At 40.7% G+C, this 22,130-nt stretch overlaps 1 protein-coding gene across 1 annotated transcript; it reads left to right on the forward strand.

The window, feature by feature from the left end:
* Positions 1–13,210: 13,210 nt before the first annotated feature.
* On the forward strand, positions 13,211–16,827 carry LOC135795828 (uncharacterized protein DDB_G0284311-like). The gene is made up of 3 exons (XM_065307618.1): positions 13,211–13,361; positions 15,678–15,820; positions 15,883–16,827. The coding sequence occupies exons 1-3, from the start codon at positions 13,353–13,355 to the stop codon at positions 16,748–16,750; spliced, it is 1,020 nt and encodes a 339-aa protein (XP_065163690.1). The 5' UTR covers positions 13,211–13,352; the 3' UTR covers positions 16,751–16,827.
* The last annotated feature ends 5,303 nt before the right edge of the window (positions 16,828–22,130 follow it).

The following is a 22,130-nucleotide window of genomic DNA, read 5'->3' on the forward strand; positions in this document are numbered from 1 at the left end:
GAATATGTGGATATTTTTTGTTTTTTGAGTTTTTTCTGCGAACCTGTAGATATTTTAAAGGTACATTCTGGCTCTCCCCTCGGTGTTCGCACGCTCACGCTGAAAACTACTGCCGAAAACGACGATGCTCGGTCATACATACAAACAACGCTGCGGCGCGCGTGGGTGGCGCGCACTTTCAGCGCCCGATTTCAACTTCGAGGGCATCTCTCGCTGGACGCGCACGCCGCGCGGTATTTCTTCCTCTGCGTACTCGCCATTACGTAACTCACACGCGCGCAATCGTCCAGCGCGAGGTGATGGAGGCACCGCGCGCGCGGAAAACTTTGGCTGGTAATAACGTGAAACGCCACAAAGGAAATTTCGCGCTTTACGCTTTGCTTTTTTACGATTTTTTACAACTATGTAGACGTTCGACGTTCGCCAACGAGCAATCGTCATCATGACGCCGCCGTTTCGACGAGATTACACGGAATGCTTTTGCTTTTGACTGATCGTGCCTTTTTGAAAAATTGCTCGCCGCCGCCTCTAAAAGTAGCAACGGTTTAATAATAAATGATGCAGTACAATACCTTGGAAAATTTTTAAATTTTCATTTATATAATATGAAGTGATTTTAATGCGCATGCGCAGTAGTTACCAGCATCAACAAATGTTGCCTATTTATGTTTTTAAACAAACTAAAACGCCGACTGCTGCATGTTTAAATGTTAAATGTTTAATAATACGTTGAAGTATGTTTGGCGGCGACGGCGGCGTAATTCCCGGCGAGCAAATTCCGCGCACTCCCGCCGCCGACCACAGGAATGCACGCGGAGGCACGCACCTTATATTATTAAACTTCTCGTGCAGAATGTGCGGCGGCCGCTGCGCTGCCAATATTCAAATGAGAAACTAGGTGGTAGGCGGCTGGGGGCGGCGCTACGTGCCATTCTTAGACCACCTTCAAAACACATTGCAAGTTGTTTTATTTACGTATAATCCAAGACGCCATCTTGGAAACGATACAAAAAATGATAATAATGGGTAAATTTATTTAGGTTATGTTTTGAATAGCGCTCAATAAACAACTTTTGTTTTCGGTTATTTCGGCGTGAATTGAGTGTCGGTCGGCCGTTGAGGTTCATAAACGAATGGCATAATCCTATGCCATCATCCTTCACCTGTCCGAGCACGGGAAGACCTACCCCTCCAAACACCGCAGGCTGATGCACGGCCTGTCTTTCCGAAAAGAGCCTACGGCTTCCACAACCCGCCTGCCTGCCCCCGACCTTCCCCTTGTCACCGTTCGAAGATCATCGAAGATCCACTTTCGGCTTTTCAATATTCACGCACCGACACACACCCCCCCTCGGAATCATCCTGCGGATATCGAGTTATTTTTACGAAAGTGAAATATTCATGCCGGACCATAAATGTAAAATCAAGGCAAACCGTCTTCAAGATGTCAATATAGCAATACGCATAACCTCAAATCACAGCAGTTGCGCGCGTCGCGTATATTTGGTTGTCGCTTGTTGTGTGTCGTTTTATTAATGAAGTACTGTCGGATATCGACTGATTCAGGATGTGTTTGACTCTGTGCCAAATCCCTACTCAACGAGGACGAAATAAACAGAAAACGCGCTGAATTTTAATATTGTATATTATACAATGTATAATCTATCATCCATAAAAAATGTTTTTGATATAAGAAAACAAAAGAAAAAAAATTTCAAGGTTAACTTTTGTTGAATTATAGTTTAGTATAGTTATTTTGTGTTTATTGGGTTGCCTACAGTGGTAGGCAAGTCTAAAATATGAAAATATAGATATACAAAATGATTACGCATGTTTACTAACAGCGTCTGAAGGCGGTGTTGGAAAATTTTCGAAATTGTTCCCGAAGCTGAAGCTGAACGTTTCGCCAGGAAAGCCATAGAGCGGAGTGGAGCACGCTAAGTGCCGGCCCTATGGGAACTAAAACCGTCGGGGGGGCTCGACGCGCCCGCCGCTCACTTTGCAGTATATCGCACTAATAGCCAGCGCCTGCCACCGCTGCCGCCACCGCCTGTTCTGCCGTGCGCCAGGCAAGAAACAAGCAGCGAAATCTACGCACACGCATCTATGTCCGCGCGCTTGTAACATGTAACATGTAATGTGGGGCGGCGATTGGAGGCAGGCAATGGTAGTGCTGCCGGTGGAGGCTTGAAAATTACACGGCCCATAAACATGGAATACTCCATAGGCTAATATGGCTCACTCATCTTTCACAATCTGTATAAAATCTTATCAGGCACTGCGGGGGCCGGCTGGGAAGGATTGAGAATGGCGGAATGCGTGCGTTCGTGGTTTTTGCTGCTATCTGAGGCGCGGGCACAAGGCAGAGGTTAGGTTTAAATTGGCGCGAATGCAAATTTCCATCTTGTTGCTACTGGAAGTTGAATTTCACTTTCGTCTCACCTCGTTTGCAAACGCTGCCATGATAGGATTCAATTTAAAAATAACTTTAGGTTATCATTTATAGGTTATGTTGATATAGGAGCTATACAAAGACATAAAACGTATAAAATAAAGTTAATTGTGTTGCCTACACTACTTTTGAAGATGCTTTTGAAAATATGTGAGATGTTTGGAATGAACTTGATGACCTATATTAGAGAATCCCCAAGCGGAAGGAAAACTTTCGAGACGTCTGGCGTTTTCCTCAATTGTTTTGTTTTCTTGATCACGATTTATTTATTTGGTATAAAAATGATTGTACTTTGATATAGGCAACCAATTATACAAATTAATTTGTATCTAAATATAATAAAAATCTACGTTTAAGTTAATTATTACATCTAAAGAGAAAAGTGGGTCAAAGCCAAGGAAACGTTTTAGGATAATGACTCAAGGTTACATTCCTAAGAAGGAAATTAAGAACGAACAAACCGAATAATACAAAAAAAAAACGAACGACCTGTTCAAGCGTCTGACAAAACTTAATCTTGCAGTAAATGGAATCGAAACGAACAGAAAAGAGATGTAGAATTTATATAAGAGCAATTTTCTTTTGTGTTTTCCTTCCCTATTAATTGACCACCTGATGAAACACACTAATAAGCTAATAATATTAAACTAAATAAGTTTTATGAAATATTATTGTGTAAGTTGGGTTGCCTACCAAATTTTCCTCTGTAATGAATTGGATTTGAAAGAAAAACACCGAAAAGAACTAAAAGGCTTTCCGTGCATTGTCCGAATATGTTTCCCCACCCCTCGTTGCGAGGCATGTGAAATTTACTCGAGCGTCCCTCTTTCAAAATGCAAATTCCACTATATCGGACGCGCGACGAGGAGATGAACGCACGCACACGCACGCACACACACACCAGGCACTAGAGGATTCGCTTTCCTTAGGGGGGTGGTTTTGGGTTACAGCCGTCTTGGGGGGACTTTGATGTCCCCGTCAAGGCGATGCTCTCGCTCGCGCGCGCACGCAAATTCGTCCGGTGACTCGATTACCGACGATGCCCAAAGGAAGCACGGTCGCCAAGGCGCGGGGGGCGGCGGCGGCGGCTCACACCCCCGCGCGCGTCCCGGCTCGCTCCATGCATGATTGAGAGCTCGTATTGAAATTGAATTCGCAGGACGGTCCGACGCTTGATAAGCAGCGTTGCGCTTTTGGGAATACGGCGAAGTGAGGCCTAAGAGGCGGCTTGAGAGCCGGGCGGTGGCAGGGGGCAGTGTGCGTGTGTGGGCGATATTGAAGTATGGTGAGAGAGGGAGGGCGAGATGTTGGATGGACAGCATGTAAAATATTAATGCGGGCATTTTTAGCTCGTGACAAAGACATTTTTAAAACTCGAGTAATTATGCAACCAAATTTACAATATTTATGTTGTATTGGTTGTATATGGAAGATTTATATGTGATCTAAATAATTTTATTTAGATTGTATAGAAAATTAAGTGCGAAGGTATTTTTTTACCTGTAAAAAAACGGAAGGAAAATTGCCCAGATGTTTTCTTTTCGGACATTCGAAAGGGACACGCATGGGATGTGTTTCCGGCGTGTTATGTTTCAATTTCTTCTTCAACCAGCCTATACGCATTTTTAGTGGAACGAAAATATGCTCCAAATACCTGTTTAAATTCACGCAAATTTAAGAAAAATCAAAAGTTTTTTTTTTTACTATAAAAACTCAAAAAACAAATTTAACTTAATAAAAATTAGTGCAAAATAAAAACATGCATACAATATACCTGTATGTTTGGTTGCATATATTAAATTATATACGAAAAACTTGTTTTTGACGATTTCGAAAATTTGTGAATATATCTCGACTCCTAGTTCGGTGCGAATATATAGTGTGCGTGCTGTTTTCGCGTTTCCTTGGTCGCGTTGCGCTCGCCGGCCCCCGTATTGATTGAACCGGGCGATGTCCATTCCCGCCGCCACCATCTCTTCGCGTTCGGGCGTCTAAATTATGCGTGAGTATGCGTGAGCGTCAAGGCACTGACTTTGCACATCCTGGCAAGCAAGCAACCGCGCGCCGCCGCTCTACCGCGCGTCCCTCGGCCCTGCAGTCCTTCACTCCAATCTGCGGAATATTCTCTGCGCCTAGTTTAAAGCAAACATTCCAATTTTCAATATGAAATATATACATGTACACGCACGTAGACACGAAATGAAATCAACTGAGGGTCAGAAAATCGCAAAATATTCATCGCCTCATAAAACAAAGAAAACACGCGTGTGTTTTGGGTTGCATATTAAAGCAGACAACTTAAAAATAATAAATATTAAATAAACTTCGTCGTGTATAGCTGTTTTTAGACTTTTTTGCATTTTTCTATCAAGATAACCGAAGTTTGCGTTAATTGCTGCACGTATCCTCCCTCGCTGCGTATAAAAAGCAAAATGTAACAGCATCTCTGATACAGTAAAGGGAGAGGGCTTTTTTCCCTCTTTACCATAATAATAAGGCATTATCATATGCGATACGCGTATCTTTAACGAATTTGTTTTCGTGCCGACGCAAACGAGCAGTAATTATCGAAAAAAACACAAATTAAAGATTTTTCATAAAGATAGGCAACCAAGCAAGCATATAAGCAAGAAGTTTGTTTTATTTATGCATGGTTTATTTGATTAGCTGCCTGCTGGATCTAAGATGATCAAATTAAACTTGCAAAAAGAAACTTGTCGCATGATTTGTTGGGTCCGGCGCACTGAAAAATAGATCGAACGTGCGTTACTTCTTCGTTAGCCATGGACGCATCCGTTGTCCATTCATCCGCACACCGCACAACCGCCACCGCCGCAAAACCACTCGTCCACCCGCTCGTCCTTTTCCATTCCCTCGCTTTGCTTCTTTACTTCTTTGCTTCGCTGCCTTGGTTGCTTTGCGCCTCTCGTTAGACGCTGCCGAAAGTAACCGATACGCATTGAGATGTGTCACTTTTGTGCAAACGCACAAAGAAAGCCACCAAGAAAAAGGGATGCGCACGCCCGGCAAGAAGGTCCTCGGACGCAGCGCTTTTCTTTGTGGTCGCGGTGCGTCGTGCGTGGATTGATTGGATCACGCGGCTCTTGTAATAATAATGAGGCTATATAAAGATGCGCGCGAAGATGATGTGCGGCGGCAATAAAGTAGAAAACTAGATGAAGTGGACCGACACGTGGTTACAAAGCGAATTTATTTATAAGTTCATTTCATTGAGTTGTGAATATTTTGGGTGGAAAATCAAAGAAATATGTTTTGGAAATCATAAAAATTCATGTATTCAGAGTTGCCTATAATAAAAACACTATTAATATATAACCAGGTTATTTTGAGTGTATTTGGTTGCCTACATAAGATGTATTAATATTTTCATTCAATTTCGGTGGAAATAAAGCAACACAATAAGAGATATCCTTTGCGTGTGCCAGTATTGTTATTATCATAGGCGTGGGGCGGGCAAACGATCGCGTCCCCCGTTAAATAATGAAAAGCGTTAATGGGCCTAAAAGGGCTCCCCATCAAGCGCTCAATGTAATATAAATGTTATTGGAAGCTAGGTGTAGGTGTAGAAGATGATGAGCAGTGTGGGGGTGGTAAAGGGAACGTCCGTCCACTCTGTCAATCCAGTAAGCTAATCGCGCATCAGGTAAATATTTAAATTTTTGACTTCCAGCGCTGACTTTGATTCTTTATCTCATCCGAGCGTTGTTTTTTTAATGAGTGGTAATCAAGCTGGGACCAATTTACAATTTCCACCCCTAATTCCGCGCAAATGCTCGATGTATTTGTATCTGTTTCTGTTTTTGGTTTTGGTTTTATTTTTGGGACGTGTTGAAGCGGAGACAAGCGAGACAACCACACTCTCGGGGCGAGGTGGACTTGGTGGATCGGCGGTGGATTTGTTGAATTTCGGGATGATACTGGAATTGGTTATCTGCTGGGTGGAATCTATCGGGTTCAATTTGCGGTTTCGGTCGTATTTACTCGTCGCCGCGCGTCGGTACACGCACCTCGCGAATGTTATTAGCGCTCGGCACCCGCCGCCTTTCCTATGACCACCCCCTTTGCCGGCTGAGATCGGAAATAGTTTCCGAAACAGCGAAACTGCCAACGACGCCGAACGCCGGTGCGAGCGGAAACGTGTAGCGACTGCGAGCCGAACGCAGAAAGGGGTGGCAGGACGCGCAGGGCGGCGGTGGTGGCGGTGGCGGCGGACGCGTGCACACGGTCCGGAATATCTAATCTGGTGATGTAGCGCGGTGTCAAGTCCAAGTAAACCGAGCCGGACTAGTGGAGGTATTGATCTTTGAGAAGCGAAAGTTTACAGCCGCCGCCTCCCTCGCGTCCTCCTCCTCTCGCCCTCTACGCCGGCCGCTCGCGCTCCTTGCAGCCTCTCGCACACGCACCGCCGTCGTCCAGCAAGCGGCCGTAGAACTCATACAGGGTGAAACAGAAAATTTTGTAACAAAAAATAAATTATTACTACTTATGCATAAATTATTCTACAACTACAATGATTGCAATTTAATATTTCCCTGCGCATATAATAATAATAATAATATTTTGTAAATAGCTGCAATAAATAAATTTTTAGAAATATTATGCTTGTAACTTTGTCATCAAATGAGTTATGAAGTAGATATTTACAAATCAAATGTGAAATTTAATAAAGAATCCAATATTGAAATAACTGCAGTTCTACTGCAAATAGTTTTTGAGTTATTAATAAATAACTGAAGTAAAAATTATTTATTCACAGTTTTTAGCTAAATACTTGTTTTTTAAATTTAAATTTAATTTTTAAACATTTCCCGGTCCACTTAGTATAAATTCTTGCCAAGGCTATTTCTCCTTTACCGTCGCCGCCTCCGCACAGCTTCCTCCCCGCTTTCAGAAACGGCCGCTGGTCATTCCGCTCAGGAAGACCTCGTCATACCTCGTTTACATATTCCGAGTGCGCTCCGCGCGCCACCGCCACCCCTCTGGCCGCCCACCCGCTGCCCTTCCACCTCCGCAGCCGCCACCATCTCGTCCGGCATCGGCATACGCACACGACTCCAACGTCTCTGGCCGCTCTCTCGCGTCCCTCATTCTTCTCTCGGCTGCGCCGGTTGCCATCTCACCCCCTTTGCAACCCCCTGCGCCGCGCTCGCCGCCTCTTCGCCTTCTCCCCTTTCTTCGTCCAGCGCGCGTCCAGCGCGGAGAATTTTCGCATACGAGATGACCGCCCAACACACTTCAGCACGACGCAGCGCACGAGGGTGCGAGACTGGGGATGAATATGAGAACGCACATATTGGACATTCTACATTTCTACATTCTTCGCTCTCTTGACGAAATAAACTCGAACGCCGCGAGTTGGAGATGCGTATGACTGCCGACGGGGTTGGGTGGGCTGCTGGGTGGTCAGGGGCTGAGAGTGGAGAGAACATTTCTCAGTTTCTGCATATCTTCAGACATTTTCGGCAGAAAACCGGCGAACAAACACGCGTGTCATGCGTGCGGATATTGCGTGGCATTTTAAACAAGAATTTTAATGCCAACGGAATATGCACTCAAAAAATATTTTCATTCAAAATATAAAACGTAAGTTTGGTTGCCTACGATAAATAAAATTCATATAATTAACCCGGAATGGTTTTGTAGTCGCGCGTCGTTCATTGCCGAAAGTGAAAGTTACAGCTTTCCACCTTTCGTGTGCAGAAGCTCTCGCCGGTCATAGTTTTCGTTTTCATGCGGCAGCAAAGGTTACGCGGCTACCGCGCGCCATCCTATGAAACTTTATTTTATTATACCGAAAGTAAAACTTGCACACGACGCCATAACACATTTAACTAGGCTACCTACGCTACATCACACGACATGCACAGCAACCAGCAATACACGCGAGCATAGAAAAGCACTACTGAGTTATTCACTACAACACACGCACGCATTTATCACACATGCTCGTGAATAGTTAGTTACGCATGTACACGTGCAAAGGTAACAATAGTGGAGTAGTGAAATGTGAATGCTTGAAATTGTGTGAATGTGTGTGTGTGTGTGTGTATTGGACGAAAGGACGAGTTGAGAGTTGAAAGCCGCCCGGGGAAAGAGAAAGTCCACGCGGACAGTCAACCACACTGGAGGGTGAGAGCGAAAGAGAGTGAAAGTCCTTCGGGATGTGTGAAATACACGTCCAGAGACAAGAGCACGCGCATAAAATATAAATTTTATTCTTTGCGATTATTTTTTTATTACAGAAACAAAAATGCAGTTTGTAGTTGATGTAAAATTTTAGAAACCATTTTTTCTTGTCATTGTGTGTTGAGAAATTAATTTCTTATGCAAAATATGAGTAAATCTTGGTCCGAAAAGTGTCCGGATGACATATCACCAATGATAGTTTGCGTAGAGCTGTATCCCGAGGCCGTGTCTGTTTTAATGTTGATAAGACGCAGGCGGCGTTGAAATCGTCCCAAACACACATCGGGATGACCATTTTTTTACGGTCGCATGCGTGTCCATAAACTAAAAGTGCTTAATATCTTTAGATTCTTTACTTTGCGCCTTTTATTCATTTTTTTCGGTTTTAAATTCTGTGTTGTTAGCTGGGTTGCCTATACTTTGATCATAGTAAATGTAAATTTACATTATGCAGGTTAGTTACTTACACAACGCCATCTCGTGTGTTTGTGTGAAAATAATCATTATGTGTGGAGTCTGTGAATGTTGTGCGCTGAATAAGAAAAGAAAAGTTTGTCGCGTGTTGTGAATCCAGTGGGGGAAAGTCCTCGCGAGGCGGCAGCGAGATGATGTATGCCCAGGCAAGGTGGCCGGCCGTTTATGAATAGCTAAGCAAGTGGCCGATTGTCCGTCCTGGCAAGCGCGCGTCGCCGGCCGGCGGCCGCCGGCACAAAGGGGATCGATAGAGGGAGAACGCGTCCCCTTCGCGCCGCCGCCGCCGCCCCCGCTGGACGCACGTTTGCATCTCGCGAGACGCACACTAAACTAAAACCGACTCAAAACTACAAAGCCTATGCTGAAGAAAACGTATACGTTGTCAATTTTTTAAACTACCAAACATAAAATATCTAGGCAACCATACATACAAAACTTTTTTTGTTGTGAAAGTAATAAATCAATTAAAACTTACTTTAAAGTAAATTTGGATTGAAAATTATATCCCATCCCCGCTTTTTATACTTTTTTCCCGTTTAATTTTGTTGCCTTTTTTATGTTTTTTGGCTGTGCACTTTCAATTTTTAATCTTCTTCATTAACCCGATCGCAGATGAGATGCGCGAGAGGGTGGATTTGCGGCGGCGCGCCCGCAAACGGTTCCGGCTTCAGCGGCGGATGATAATCATCCCCCTTCGACGCCGCACGTTTAACCAACCCCCTCTTTTGGCCCCGCGCGCGCGGTAATTGCGTACACGCACCGAGGAGGTTTATCCGTGGCAGGATAAGTCGTCGCATGCAGGACGCCCGTGCCAACCCCTCAAACAGAGCGATTTCCCGCGCGAGGGTGCGAAGGAATATACACTATGCCTGCGTTCTGTTCTCCTGATACTCTCGTCCTGCTAGAGGTCCTGTAGGAACGGAGATACCACCCTACGTACAAGACACATCCAGAAAGGACTCAAAATTACAAGATTTTCTGTTAAAATTTTTAGTTTTAGTCGAAAAACTGCTGTAATTAATTTTTTGTGGTGTTAAATAATATGTCTTAGCCCAAGGATAAAGATTATCCTTTTTAGAAGAAATTTTACGATCCAAAGTTGTAATTAAGGACAAAAATGGGGTCATTGGGTAAAAATTATGAAATGTAAAGCAGAAAACATACAAAACTCCAAAATATTATAAAAACTATTGGTATAATGATTAAAATTAGTCTAATATTATTTGTTTAGTTAAATTGCTGAGTTGTAACTTTGGTTGCCTATAATAAATGCGAATCTTCTTGCTTTTATGAGAAAAATTAATAAAACCAAGTCAATATTCGGGTTAGTGGTATAAATCCTCGCGCTAATAGCACCACGGGTTGATTCCGGGAAGCGTGGTCCTTCGGGGCGGTGAGAAATCCCTTTCCTTTGGCGGTGGCGGCGGCGTCTGGTCGGGCGTCTAGCCGCATTCCCTTTCTTTCCGATTCGTCTTCGCTCATTGCATCGCGCCCGCATCTTGAGAAACTTTTCATGTTTTCCTCGTTTTATCCCGGACCTACCCTTACTAATATCCTTCTGCCGGCGGTGGCAGACAGCCGGCCCCGAAAGGACGCGCCTCGGCGCTAAAAGGATATATCCCGACTCAACCCCGACGCAACAAGCGCGCGCGAGGCGCCGAAGGACTCCTTATTATCATCATCGTCCCCGCTCAGGACGATATAGACATAACACGTGTTTCCCTAAAGAATAAACGCGTTTTTCCAGCTGGCGGCCGCCGGCCGCACGTGTTTTGATATCATTCCTTTCATTTCATTATTTCGCGTTCTGTTTTGTTGCTGGTTTAGTGCGCTTGCGGTAGGTCGTTTGGAAAACCGAAACAATAACGATATCCACCGACGCGATACAAATTTAATTTGGGGGTGCGTGCGTGCGGGTCTGCCGCCCTGCCGCCCCCTTAATTCGTTAATTGCGCTCGCCGCTTTCTATTGCATTAAAAAAGGTATCATTTGATAAGCGGGCTGGGCGGCACGGCGCGTTGAAAGTAGATAAACTGCTTTGCATACTGCGTATCACGAAAAATTTAATTTACAGCGGCCTAAAAACAAACACAAAAAGAATCATAACCTCAAATCAATGCAAATAACTTACCAAAATAATATATTATAAAAACCTTTTAAAATAATGCTTATATTTATGAAAAACAATAATTTTACTAAAAAAACATATAAATTGTATACTTGGTTGCCTACAATTGGTGTATCTTTACTTAAATTTGTTGTAACTTTAGTTAGAAGCAGATATTTATATCAGACGCTAATTTTATTAGTCCACAGCACGAAACATAGTTAATCGTTGTCATTTTATAATTAACTGAAGAGAATTAAATTCTCTAATTTCCTTCATCAAAACGAACAACTTTCGTGTGCTAATTTTGCATGCAACCAACATAAAAACGAAAACTACGCCAATTTCCGTACAAATCAACAAAAACCAAAACACGAAGCTAACAAATATTATATTTACAGTGCCGTATTCACAACACAAAAAAATAAAATTTTTATTTACTACTCGTATGTATATTTAGTAGCATACATATTAAAATAAAAGTTTGACTCTGTTGGCAAAAACTGCGTAGCAAAAACTTTCTGCGTGTGTATAAACTTTGACTCGCACAATATTCGCATTAATCAAGCACAGGAAATTAAAACGAAACCAAACCGAAACCTTTTGTTAAGTTGCCCATTGTATTTCATTGACAAATAAGTTTTCGCAATAAATTCACGATGAGTAATAGATGCCTGCATAGTATACTGCGCTATTCTTCTAAAATAAACAAATTGCAAGGCATTACCGATAATGTTGATCATAGTGTACGTTATAATTATAGCCATACATTATTGTTATTCAAAAATTATTAATGACAAATAGTTGACTCCGGATTTGAATAGCTTTGAGCGCGGAGTCCTTGATAATTCGAACAATGGCGTTTCGGTGAATGGCCGGGCCTGTTACTCATTGTCCTTTTTGCCAAGCGAGGATGTCCTACATCCGTCGGCGCTGTCCTTCGTTTTATAGACTTGTGGCCCAGCGCCTTGCGATATGATGAGAATATCGGCACCTGCGAACTGTTAAAATCCACTTAGACGTTTACAAATGGCAGTGATGAATCCTTTCAACGCTTCAACACGCTGAATAGTACTGATTTCTCTTGAAAACACGTTTTAAACTTCTACAAAGCTGTAAAACATGAGTTATTATAATCTTTGCAGTGTATAACAAGTTGCCTAACATGAATGTTAAAAAATATTAAAATATTTTTTCTTTTTGGCTGGTAAATGTAATATGCTACGATTATCGGATTATCGGCCTGTACATCATATCGTTTTACATAACATGAAGCTACGAAACTGTTACATGTTACATGTTCGACGCGCGTATCGTCTGAATTTCGTTTCGCGCTCGTCGAGAAACATGATAGACACGAATACCACCCTCGCGCAATGTTTCCAAACTCGAGCGCGGTCCGCACGCCACTCGTCGACTTCTTTGTTCCGAAGGGCGGCAAACACCGACCGACAAGCCAGAAAGCTTGCCGCCTGCTCATGAGTTTCACGAGTCTCGCGTGCATTTATATCTCCCACCCTCCACTGGAATGCCACCGCACGAAAGATGTTCATGTTCATGATCGTGCTCGTGCACGATAGTCGATGCGCATTTTAACTCTCACAACGAACTTTTGATCTGTGTTTGATTCTCTCGAAATGAAAAGACTTCGGAGCTACGCTGGACATGAAACAATGAAAACGTGAATAATTAACAGACTCGAAATCAATTTCAGGATAAAATTTGCTAATATAAAAAGAGATTATATTTATTTTTAGTATAAAAAAGTATAAGTTTTATTCTTTATGTTATTTAGTTGTGTTGGTGTATAATAAGTTGCCTATAGTCAACCTCATAAATTTGAACATGTTGCGCGTTTGTGCGCGAATGGCACATTTTCCACGCGTAAATAAAAACGAAGAAAACGTGAAAACGCAGGAAAAAATACGCTTCGTACCACGTGCCACAGTGCCGCGGCTGGCGTGCTGCAAATTACGCTGTCGACTTCGTCGATGTCAGTCAGTGTTTCGCCGCCTTTTCGCGAGTTTTCCTCGCGCCACCGAACGGAAAACATGTTCGTAGTTTCATTGTAGTTTCATTCTCTCCTACCAGCAATGTGCACAATTTACAAGCATGCAAAAAGTGAGTTTTTAAACAATAAAAATAAATCTAATTAAATTACACCTACAGATTGTTTATGATTATACATTAATTAGTTTTTAAATAAGGTGTGAATCATTAATAAATGTTAGTAACGCATAATTATATTAAAATTAGCAGATTGAAACATCAATTTTAGTGTTTGTGATTAGTTTCGCGATCATCAGCAATCGATTAATCATAAAAATTTGAAATTTAAATTTGACACGCTGCAAACTTGAAAAAAAAAATGTTATGCTTTATAGTTTAGTGTGTTTTGAGTAGCATAAAGCGTGCAAATTACCTTTGTTCTTAGCTACTCATTTTTTATTTTGGAATATTTGAGATTTTTAACATCTTACAACACGTTCTTGTCATTAACTTACTAAAATATTATTATTTTACTTTTGCATTTTGCGTCAAAGGTTTAAAAGATTAATAAACACAGAAATGTTATATTTAAGGCATTGTGCTTTGACATATTTAATCATAAATCATTTATTTTTAATTTTTAAACAAAATATCACTAATAATTTGTGACATTTGAATAATATTAAATGCAAAACTTGAAATTTAACTAAAACTAATTAATATGCATTAAATTCATTGGAATAATTAAAAGTTTGTTGTTGTTTTCTGCATTTTTTTGTTTTGAATGCGTTATTTGAGTATTTTTTGACAGAGGTAAAACCACACATCGCGGAGTTATCATGCGGCGATGTGGCGTACCTGTTCGAGCAGTGAAAAAGTGAAAAACGCGTGCATGCCGCTTTCTTGTTGGCGCGGACGTCAAGTCGGGTTGTTTTTTTTTTCTGCTTGGCGTCGGCGTAAATGCACAACGTGAAATAAATGACAGCTTGACATTTCGGTTTGTGGCGGGTGCGACGCTTGGGTCTTTTCTTTGCATGCCGAACGTCGTTCGAGTCGGAAAGTCTTGTTTGGATTCATAATTTTTGGATTTAAATTATTGTATTGTAGGTAAATAAATATACAATGTCATACAGAAACTAAAAATTTTATTCAAACACGCAGTATGATTCTCCACTTCGGGAATTTATTCAATGCTACGCCACTGACCAACAAACTATTACTATATGTATAAGGGGTTGCCTATAATAACATGTTTAATAATTATTTATGTTTTACTGTGTGGCGAAACAATTTAAAATTTTTAAACCGGTTTAATAAAATTTATATTAATTAATTAGGCTTAATTTAGATTTAAGATTTTAAAATTTCAATCAATAATTACGTTAATATAGTAAAATTACAAAAAAAAAACTATTATTAAGCGTGTTTCTAAGAATTTTCCATTTTTTGAATGACTTGTCGTAATTTTCTTGTTTAGCAGTTCGATAAATATCAAAATTTTCCGAAATCAAATTGCACCTTGGAAAAAAATAACAAATCGATGAATGGACTCAATGATGCTCGCATTATTTACTTTTCAATGCAAAGTTGAAGGTGACATATTTAGAGGGTGTGTTCAGGCGTTGATAGAAAGGTAGAAACGGTGGAGGAGGGCGCAGTGAATGCGAAAGGTGCCAAAGGTGCAATAATAGCGTATTATCGTCCGCGTGCAAATTTCACGTTCCCACGGTCCCACGCATCGAAAACACCCGCACAGCGCACGGTGTTCAAAACTTACACCGGCTCCTAACAAAAAAACACCCTTTTATACAAGATCAAGAAAGGATTAATTTAAACAGAAAATTATTTTTTTCGTATTTATTTGCTAAACTGACTGAAATATGCCAAAACTTAATTTTTGGTCGTGATCACGAGTCAAGCGATTCAGGACTAATAAAAATCATGGCTATTTATAGCTGATGAATGCATTTTTATAGTTTTTAAATTATCCGAAGCACAATTTATTTAATTCCGATAATATTGGCGCTAAAAGTTTAATGTATGCAACTCATAAAACAGCGTCATGGCTTTTAAATCGTTCACACTACTCGTTTGGATGCATTTTTATTTAATTTCGCTGATATTCGTCGTTACTTTTAGTAATTTTGGGTTAGTTTGTCGCCGTCTTGTGACTATACTCAAATTTCCAAGAATGTGCATTTTTATTAGCTCACTTCACATCTTTTGCGTCGCCGGTTTTAAAACAAGCGACGTGTTAATTCTTTTTTTTTACAACCAACTTATTTTTAACAATTTTTCATGCAAAAATATAAAATTAAACTTGTAAGTTTCATATACCGATGAAAACACTTGGAAAATATTTAAAAAAGCATTCAATATTTCATATTAACTGATTTACTGGTAATACAGGGTGAAAAATAAGTATTTTAATGGTTTAATGGTTTACAGGTTAAGGTTTTAATGGAAGGGCAACGTATTGAACTAGAAGACCGCCGAAATTGCACGTTTAATCGTTTTCTAAACGTAAAAAAATCAGAAAATGACGATAGCGATGAATCAAGCGATGGATATGTCAGCGAAGTCTTCCATAAGTATGCAACTAAATACTCATATTGAAAACTATAATTTTCACATTGAAAATATTGATTTGTAGTTATTCATTTCGCTTTGCACGTCCAAGATTAACAAACGACAAAGTCCAAAACAAAGTAAACATTAAACAACTTGAATTACCACTGATTCCTTCCATTATAAACAATTTAAATCTAAATAAAACTCAAAATCAAAGAAAACCACCTAAAAGACGTTATTATAATAAACTAGGATTAAAACCCTTAAAACTACTGAGTGTTAAACCAAATAATACTAATAATAATAATAATAATAATAATAAAATTAAAAAAGAATTTCATAAATCTAAAGATGATGACGATGATGATGACCAACAAGATGCTCTTGACTGCGCTGAAGATCATGATGTAAATAATTATGACATAAACAACATCGACTTTGATTTCGATGTGCTGCGATTGATCATGAACGAGGAATGCAATAATAATACACTCGATGATTATCAGAGTGAAAAAATAAGCAATCATATTGATCATATTGCTCATCGGGAGCATAAGCGCAGCGTCGGCAAGAACAAGAAGATTAGGTTCACGTTATCGAAGCCGCAGAGTCCGCGCACGGTGCAGGTAATTAGGGTGGACGTGACGGCGAGCGCGTGGAAGAACAAAAACCATCAAGATGGCCGCCGCCAGGACGACGACGATGACTCCGACCGCGACGACGATTATTGCGGGCGGTTTCGGCGTGATTACGGCCTCGCCAACGAGCACGATCATAAATGCGTCGGTAATCGCAAGTGCAATTACTGCGATACGTGCAATTACAACAACTGCAGGAACAACAGCACTCATACTTGCCGCGCACATCGGCGAGAGGAAGCGCAAGATGTGATTGATTCGGATTTTGCTCTAATGTGCAAGAAGTTAACTTTATCCCCAAAAGAATACTAAACATATATAAACATATCTTATTCTATATTGTATTGTAATGTTGGTTGCCTATATTAAACATATATCCACATAAAGAACTGCGTAAGACAACGTTTAATATTTCTGGTTTATTTTATGAATGAAACCGAAGCAAAAACATAATCGAGCTTCTGTCTATTGTAATCGCTGGCGTCTTGCCGCCCAGTCAGTAATAGCCCACGGCTACAGACTCTCGGTTTCGTTGTAATTTCCGTTCCGTGTGCGCTTGTTGCTCCTTGGCGGTTACGTCCATTTTGAGAGATCTCGGACGTGTTGTGTGTTGTGATGTTGTGCAGGATCGAATTCGGCGATTTCCGTTCGACGCATTCTTCAAATAACGCCGCCCGAGTGCGAAAAACGCGCGCGGTGCGCCCAACATCAAGGTTATTCCCATGTCTATGCGCGTGTAATTTAATGTTGATGATGCTTGATGAAAAAAACGCTCCAGGTTTTCGTTTTGCACGCCGTGATTTACACAGAATCGCACTTAAATAATAAAATAACCCTAAACGCACTGAAACTCAAACTTAACTTAATTTATGTTAGGCAACCTATGTAACAGTATTATAGTTGGTATAGTCTAGACGTAACTGTATATTTGGTTGCATAAAGTAAATAAATCAATGATAATTTTGGTATAAAATGTATCAATTTCTGTTGATTGCTTTCTTTGTTTCGTGAGACTTGCAAGTTTGGCATTTTGTGTTGTAGTGGGTTAGTGATGTTGTAATTTTGTTGGGTATACTGATGTCGAGGACCACCCGTCACGCTGCGATTGCGAATCGTGCCCGAACGAAATGCAACTCTTATCTCGCAGGCATTCGCATTCAATACTCGCGTGCGCGTATCTGTTGCGATCTGGCGGCGCGTCGCAATCATAAATCATATTTATCGGATTGCTAGCGGTGCAACAAGTGGAATTTTTCAACGTCATCATCAGGCGAATTACAAATGAAAGCGACACACAAAATAAACCACAAAATAATCAAAATTAATTTCTTTAAAAAAACTAAACATTTGTTATGCAGTGGAAAACAATTGCGGATAAAATAAAGTTTATCAAGGTATGAAACTGACGCGACACGGCGTCTGTGTAACTTTGACCCATAAATCAATCCACTAATTCGCTGCTCGGTTCAAAGTCGCGGCGCGCGGCCTGCAAGACGAAGTTTGAACTTGAACTTCTCGAAGCAGCGCGCCGCCATCTGAGTCACCGTCTGCAGGCGCGCGTTTTCGCTTTCGTCTGGAACTGGAACCGCAGGAACATTTTATGAATGAATCTAACCCGAGGAGCACAAGTAACGCCAAACCGAACACACAACACACAAACGCAGCGTCTCGCCTTAAGAATTCTTTGTGCGTGAATGTATGTATTCTCAGTGCGTTGAAAGCGACGGAAGAAGAAGAAGAAGGACGAAGATGGCGGCGCGCCGAGAGTCATTAATTTGTGAGAAGAACGCGAGGAGCGGCGCGGGCCTCATCGGAATACTCGGAATGCCGTCGTGAGCGAGCGTAACAGGTTGCCCTCAAGACACTTCCCATCACGAAACTCTTCCAAACGCGGCGCGCGCGCGACTCTGAATGGAAGCCGGCGTTAAGGGGGCGCCCGCGAGTTCAATGCCAAGGACTTCATCATATTCGTGCGCGCGATTTATTCTAGGTCGGGTTTTGTTCCTTCCTTCCGGCGTCGGGCGTCGTGCAATCGTAAGAAAATCCCCACAGTGAATCATGAACTTCATAATCGCATATAAACTATGTATTATCCTTCATCTTTGCATCGTTAGTAAAATTGGTTGCCTACATTACACTGCAACATAATGAGATTTTCTTTACCTTTTCCGTGATTTTTTGAGCAAATAAAAGCAAAAGATGTTCTCCCAACGCGACCCTTAACCTCTTCCACCCTTTCTCACCGATTTCCTGACCGCTGTTGCGTGTTTCTTGCGGTCCCGCGAGAGCTACCAAAATATGTTGTTTTTTTTTCCTCTCCTCTCGTCTTCTTTTGATTCTCGCCCGGCACGACCACGACCTTCCGCACTTACCCCAATACCGACCCGACAATCGGATGAACACGTCGGAGGCATTTCTCTAATTCACACCACCCTCGCAGCCATTCATAACGCGGACGCGCGCCCGCGTTTCCGGGTCACTCGCACGGAAAAAAAGCGAAACACGACTTGCGACTCACGAGGTGCGCACATAAATTCATAAGCGACGCACGAGTTCAACCACCGACGGCGACCACCCTCGAGCCAGAGTAACATCGCGTAGGGTGCCGGGCGCGTCACTCCGATGAGTGGTTCGTGTTGTTTGTGTTTTTTCTGCTTTGTTTCAGGGTGTTTATTTGAATTAATAGGCTGAAAAATACTCGGCTTGTTAGAGAAAAAAACGCACGAGCTAATTTTTGTGTTATTTATGTGCGCGTTTATGCATAATGGGTATCAAAACGTGCGCGAAAAGTATGTTCGTCGCTCCCCGATGAGGGCGCAAAAAACGAGGACAATACGCTGGAGGAATGTGTCAGGATTTGCGTTGAGACATGTCAAAACTTTCGCGTGTACGAATTTAACCAGCAAGAAAAAAAAAACACAGAAAAAACGCACAAATAGAAACAGCAAAAGTTATTAAAATGTTTTTGTTATTGTTATTTAAACATAATATATTCTTACAACATGTCAAACATATAATCAAAGTATTTTTTACATAAATGTGCAAAAATTACATTTAAAACAATAAAATTTGAGGTTTTAGGTTGTTTTTTAATGTTTAAATAAATAAATTGTTACAAAAAACAATAAAGAATATTATTATGCATGTTTTAGTTAAAATTTGGTTAAATTCCGACAAAAATTGATGATTTTAATGCAAAAAACAAATTTAATTGTACGATTGGTTGCCTATCTCAATGACAGATATGTATAATTAGACAGATGTGTATTGAAGTTATTTCCGGTCGCTTAAACAACATCCTCACCTTATACAATGCATGATCACAATTCCCCAGCCAACGTCTTCCGATAGAACGCGCTCATTTATAAGTCATCCTTGGCGATTCTATTCTTCGATGAGCAGCGATCGCACGATGCCCCGCGACTGAGAGTTTCGGGCCCGCTTTTTGGGGAGACGGCGTGATTGTTGCTTTTGCGTGCGGCGGCGCGCCGCTTCTTCTTCCTTCGCGTTGCCGCTTCGGTGCGTCGTTTGCTGCGGCGAGAACGACGCTCATAAAGTGCGCGTAATAGCGTGTTAAACGTTATTATGTGTTTGGGGAAATCGAAAGAATATGGGAACGGGCAGCTGTCTCGGCCACTTCACTCGAATTTCACGAGAAGAAAACATTTTCAAAATAAAATATATCTATCAATATGGAGCAGAGCGGTGAAAAATAATGTTGGAGTGTGGAAAAATTGAGTTTTAAACACGGTTGTTAATAAGAACTAACAAATAATTTATTTTTTTAGTTATAACTTTCATTGAATCTCAAATTCAAATTTCATCCCTTATTTCACACCCTTAAAGTAATAATTTTCGATATTTTAATAGTTATTCTGCTATTTGGGAAAGAGATGAATCCAAAAAATCATAGATAATCAAAATCTGTCCAGCCGTTCATAAGTTATAAGCGGTGTAACTAACAATAACTTTGTTTTATACAAATTTTAGTAATTTCCTGCTAAAATTACGCTCATTTCTTGAAATTTAGTAGAAATTTAAAGATATTTATATTAACGGACAATAAAATGCTCTGATATTTCAAATCGCCACGCGCATTTTCGGTTCATCACCCTCTCTGGTCAAATTTAGGGTCCAGAACCCCTGTACTAAAAAAAATTGCTCTATTTAGGGTGATTTGGAGAGAATTCAAAGCCGCATATTTAAAGGAAGTTAAAGTCATGTAAATCATCGACTTTTAGTCATTGTCCGCATCAGCAAAATTGCAACTGATACACATTTGCATGATATTGCACATATGACACAGCATTTAAGGGAGGATTGACGTCTGAATGTAATCCAATGCAACATTATAGAAAAGTCAATAGTCCAGGGAGTTTTTTGCACGTTTTGACCACTAAAATAACCGTAACCACTGGCAATAAAAGCAAATATCACCGAAAAAAGCAAATTGAATAGAAAAATGACACAATTACTCGATAGATAATAAAATATGAGCTGATATTTATAAAAGAAAAAAGTTGCGCACTTTTTTCGGTTTTTTCATTCCCTCCTCTTTCTTTTGTTTGTTTCAATAGAGATAGACGTAAAAAACGATGACTGTTCAAAGAGACATCGGAGGACTTTTTGGGGTATTCGAGATATTTAAACGGTGATATTAAGCGATATTGGGTTACAGCGTGAGAAATTGGAGCGCGTGCATTCCATTCACAAGTTGCGTAACGAATTTAACGCAATAAAACAAAACATTCATTCTAATTCATCCTAAAATTATGCAACTCAACACACACATGTCAAAATATGTAAAATTTCTTTAATTTCAGTTAAATATTTGATTGATGGATTGAATAAATGTCTAATTTAACACTTTAAATAAAATTAAACAAATTTCCGCCTAAAATTATGCAACCCAACATACACAAATCAACATACATAAAATCTCTTATGTTCGAAATTAATTTCGGTGTAATATTTGATTGATTGAATGATTGCAGGTGAAAATTCCGCCGCTGATTGTGTTATTGGTGCGTATGTATGCCTTTCAGGATTATAAACGATCGCACGGTCAACTCTAATGACAATTCGGATTGATCGACTGGCCGACTCGAAATACTGCTCTGTTACGTCCTGTCCCTTGTCCTATAAACGTTTCGATTGTCAAGCGTGTCAAGCGCGTCAAGCCCGATACATGTGTGTCGTGTAGGTGGAAAAATCAACGTGTACGAATTGTGGATGACAGACAGAATCATGTCCATGGATGTTTTTAGTGTAAATGTTATTTTTAAAGATTTCACACTTTCCAAGACCACCTACACAGATATTTTGCATCTATTCTAGAGCAAAATAAAAGTTAGGCAATCCAAATTACTCGCAACTTCAGTTTTTATTATTTTTTGTGTTTGTGGTCGTAGAATGGTCTTTTAAAGACAGGTTTGTTGGAGCGTGCGGACGTGCAGAAAGGAAACTTACAGTTTATTGTCTTGTGCCAATTGGACGAGCGACCATTGTCCGAAATTCGTAATCATTATCGTCGCAAATCAAGCGCGATGGCCGATGATGACTGCAATCGAGCTGAAAAAAAAATCGGCGAGCTTTAGTTTCAGAAAAGCTTTCGAGTGTAGAGACTCAGAGACACCTGCAAAGCGTTAACGAGATAATTTTGATGAAAGTTGATTTTTACACATTGATATAA

Source organism: Atheta coriaria, unplaced genomic scaffold (genome assembly GCF_025399875.1).
Source record: "Atheta coriaria isolate IRGN ID8LTWV9N9 unplaced genomic scaffold, Caltech_Dcor_3.1 hic_scaffold_7_pilon, whole genome shotgun sequence".
In the NCBI taxonomy this organism is placed as follows: domain Eukaryota; kingdom Metazoa; phylum Arthropoda; class Insecta; order Coleoptera; family Staphylinidae; genus Dalotia; species Dalotia coriaria.

What these genes read in the sequence shown, in the direction of transcription:
- LOC135795828 (XM_065307618.1), top strand. An exon ending in GTCAGCGAAGTCTTCCATAA is followed by an intron (nt 15,821 to 15,882) that starts GTATGCAACTAA and finishes ATTGATTTGTAG; the next exon opens with TTATTCATTTCGCTTTGCAC.